The 4,076-nt window shown below is 37.1% G+C and overlaps 1 protein-coding gene across 1 annotated transcript; it reads right to left on the bottom strand.

Moving 5' to 3' along the window:
* Window positions 1-1,192: 1,192 nt before the first annotated feature.
* LOC134802946 (uncharacterized) lies at window positions 1,193-4,003 on the bottom strand. The gene is made up of 2 exons (XM_063775676.1): window positions 3,788-4,003; window positions 1,193-3,611 (listed from the first exon to the last, which is right to left on the bottom strand). The coding sequence occupies exons 1-2, from the start codon at window positions 3,977-3,979 to the stop codon at window positions 3,489-3,491; spliced, it is 315 nt and encodes a 104-aa protein (XP_063631746.1). The 5' UTR covers window positions 3,980-4,003; the 3' UTR covers window positions 1,193-3,488.
* Window positions 4,004-4,076: the final 73 nt, after the last annotated feature.

Below are 4,076 nucleotides of genomic sequence, written 5' to 3'. Positions count from 1 at the left end.
AGTGGTGTTTTATTAATATCTCCGTTGACATTTGTTGGGACGTCAGTCTTTCCGTGACCACAGCTGGTGCAGCTCAGCTGAAACGTCGGAATTAAAGGTAAAAACAATGAAATTATATCGCGGTAGACCCGTTTGTGTAATTAAATATTCTTTGCTGTTTCTAGAAAAAATTGTAAAAAAAATATAACATCGATTTTCACTGCGAAATCAGTGTTAGAAGTTGCATAGGCTAAATCATATTTATATAAATATGTAATTATTAGTAAGAGATATAGGAAAAATCTTACTGCCATCAGAAAGGTACACTATTTGTGATATTCCTATGATAAAGTTTTTAAATATAAAATAATTATGCACCCCGAAAAATCTGCCCTAAATCACACACTAAAAATCATCAACTTCCGGTTTTTACAAGTTTTCCGAAATTTCGTCTTAAAACAAATGTAATTTTTATAAATAAAAATACTGCGTTAATTTAAGTACAAATTCGGAAAATGGATTAGTTTAACTATTGAAATAATATACAGGAACAAATAGAATTTGTCTAATTATGCATAAAATTTGATGTTTATGATGTGTGGGCTGCATCCTACACTATGCATTTAAGGGTTAAATTTCTTTCTATTCTACTACATAGAAGGTAAGATCCTATAGAAGTGGTATAAAACATACGCAATGCGACACTATGATTGGTCGAATTTATTTGTTGCCCACCATAATCCATACTAAATTTACGTTGGGAACAAAAAATATGTGAGACTGTGACAAGGACAAACAATAATAGCGCTTTCGCTGCTACTCCTACTGAAAGATACATAAGACTATCCCGTTCGGTCATTTCCCCCCACCCTTCATGCCAGATCCAGTTATATCCTAGATCCATGTTCTACTACCATGTTTGTTAGAAACTCGCAACATCTTTCTAACCGAAACCGGATTTTTTGATGAAACGTGATGAAACCGAAGTTTTAGTACTGTTTTGTTTCGGCGGAAACATGATTTTTGTGTCGAAACGAAACCAAAGCCGAAAATACAATTTCGGCTCGGAAAGTACTCAATAATAAGCCTACCCCACTATTTAGTGGGCTACTAAGAATAAAATGAAACGACAAAATAACTATACATACATGATTTTATTTACATTGCGTTATACTTTAATAAACATCAAGGCCAATATGGTTAAGACCGACATATAATATTTTTGGTTGGGAAGACCGCCATACGGCAACAACTCGTATTTAAGTACCTACTTCGGTCAGAAAGTCAAAAAGGGAGAGCTTCACTCCTTTAGCTCTACGTAAACCCTGTGTTTTGGTTGGACTCTGTAGTTGGACAGATGCGAGAGTTAGAAGCGGCCGAACAGCTGTAGACGGTCTTCGCAACATTCATATAATTCTAACATTCACGTGACGCACCCAACGACGGCCGCTGTTTTAATCCGGATAAAATTCAATACACAAACAATTAACTCAAAGGTTAACTGGAAGAAATCCCTTAAAGGGACAAGTTCGCCTTTGTACTGCCTATCCTGTGCCATATTTGTGTTTTGTACAATAAAGAGTTCATTATTTATACATAGGTACATATTTATATTAACCTTATTAACCCTTTCAATGCCTTGTTTAGCCTTTTGACCGTCACAACTAGGTTATACAATTAGAATTAGAATACATGATCATACTATTAAAATAAAATATAACAGTAAAGTAAAGTAGACATACATTGCAATAAGTTTATCTTTCGATATTCTTTAAATAAGCACATTTGTTAAAACCTGTTAAACCTGAATAGCGATAGATCCGTAATTTAAGATACTTACATAAGATACACTGCCATGGTATATTTTTTATTTAAATTATTCTTTAATATAAAATACACAACTTACGTCAGCATTAACTATAATATTCTTTGGAGATATTAGTTAAATCTTAAACCTAAAATTAATTCTATCATATTTGTCAGTCTAATAACTAAAGACCTTCCTTTGACAGTGATCCAAATTAAAATATCGCAGAAATACTTCGACAGTCCAGTCGCCATCAGATATATCGGAGCGGCCAAGTTGTTCACAAATATCTAAACAAAGCATCTATTAAGTATACCGGGTGTGGCCTGTAACACGAGCAAATAATTAAAACATAGATTGTACTCCTCAAACGATGACACTTTTGTTCAACAACTTTTAAAAATTATGAAGTATTTAGAGTCCCTATTTTTCATACAAAATAAATATTATCTTCAATAGACGCCAACGCCACGCCATATCATTGTGATTGACGTTGCTTGTCACGCCTTAAACATAACAAAATTCGCAATACATTGCGTCTTAGAATAAACTTTAAAGTGTATTAAAAATCAAACCACAAGTTATTTTTAAAAGTTGCTGAACAAATGTTGGTCAGTATGAGGAGTACAGCCTGCGGTAAAATTGTTTGCTCGTATTACAGGCCACAGACTGTACATATAAAGAAGTTAAAGTGCAGTTTCCGATATTGTTGAGCACGTTGGCCGCTCCGGTTTAGCTGATGGCGGCTGACTGTACATTATCAGTCTTGTAAAGGCCCGAGCACACCGGACGCGTGTGCGCAGACGTGCACGTGCGCGTTGCAATCTACAGATCCTTATGAGAGAAGGCACACTGCTCGCGTGACGTGTGCGTGCACGGCTCCAACATTTTAGTGCACGTGCACATCGACGCACACGGAGCCGGTGTGCTCTGACCTTTATCTACTTATATAACACTTTAAAATATGTACATTAAAAGTCGAGACCTAAGCAGTAGGTGACTCAAGTCCAAATTGATGAAGATACTTTATAAATTATAATACTCTAAATTCTAAAATGGCGTTCTAATCTGAGATGAATTCATAGAAGTTTCAAATGAAACTACAACCCCACATTGACTACTTAGAATTAGAACCAATATTCTATTATTTTACTTACATAAATACATTATATGAATACTAGTGGAAACAGGGTATTTATAATTTTTACTAATGCTAGCTTACAATAGTGTTATCTTATGTTATACCTTTATACGACCAATTATTTATAATAATATATATTTCGGGGATCTCGGAAACGGCTCTAACGATTTCGATGAAATTTGGTATATGAGGGTTTTCGGGGGCGAAAAATCGATGTAGCTAGGTGCTAGGTCTTATCTCTGGGAAAACGCGCATTTTTGAGTTTTTATGTTTTTTGCAAAGGCAAAGCTCGGTGTCCCAGATATTTTTTTTATAAAGACGCTACAAGACTCAAGTAACTAGTTATTCATCGTTTTTCATAATCTGTCACTTTGACTTATGTCGTAAGAAAGGGATAAAACATAAATTAACTACAATAATTGAGGCCTGTACAATTGTATGAATAAGTGCATGGGATGCTTGACTTATCAATTTGTAACGTATTCCCTAGTAGCCTTACCACGAGTCGTAGCGTAGTGTACGGTGAGATAATCTTGTTGTTATCTGTGCATCAGATGGTAGTCAGTCTTCGTCGCTGAGTTCGATGACCTCGCCGGGTTTGGTGAGCGGCGGTCGCGGCGGCGGCGGTGGCGGCGCCACCGTGGTGACGGTGGTGACCGTGGTCACCGTGGAGCCCGGGCAAGGCTGCAAACAATACATCGTCATCATTTTAGCCCCCGCCCACAGAATAAGTAATAGTACTACCGTACAGAAAGGAAATTTCAAATCCGAAGTTTGACTGCGATTCAGGGACGAATCATTATTGCACAGGTGAAATACCACCCTAAGAGAAGTTGAGAATGGTAATATCAGTACCGTACCTGTATCTGCAAGGTCTTGTGTGACAATATGTTCAGCAGCAGCGAATGAGCTGTGTTAGCCGTCGCGCGGTCCTTGCTGGTTTGATCTAGCTGGCTGGATGGATTGCTGGGTTGCTGGACGGCTTGCCCAGCTTGCTGGTTGGTTTCTAAGACCTCGATCATGTGCTCCGTGGCGTCTCGGACCTCGGTCATATGCTCTCCGTCTTCTTCCCCGCCTGTGTCTGATTCCTGATCAAATAATTAATGTTATTATGTAACAAAATAAATTTATTAAATTAATGTTTTATAT

Source organism: Cydia splendana, chromosome 25 (genome assembly GCF_910591565.1).
Source record: "Cydia splendana chromosome 25, ilCydSple1.2, whole genome shotgun sequence".
Classification (NCBI taxonomy): Eukaryota; Metazoa; Arthropoda; class Insecta; order Lepidoptera; family Tortricidae; genus Cydia; species Cydia splendana.
The sequence above is the reverse complement of the archived record's forward strand: the minus strand, read 5'-3'. Positions and strand labels throughout refer to the sequence as shown.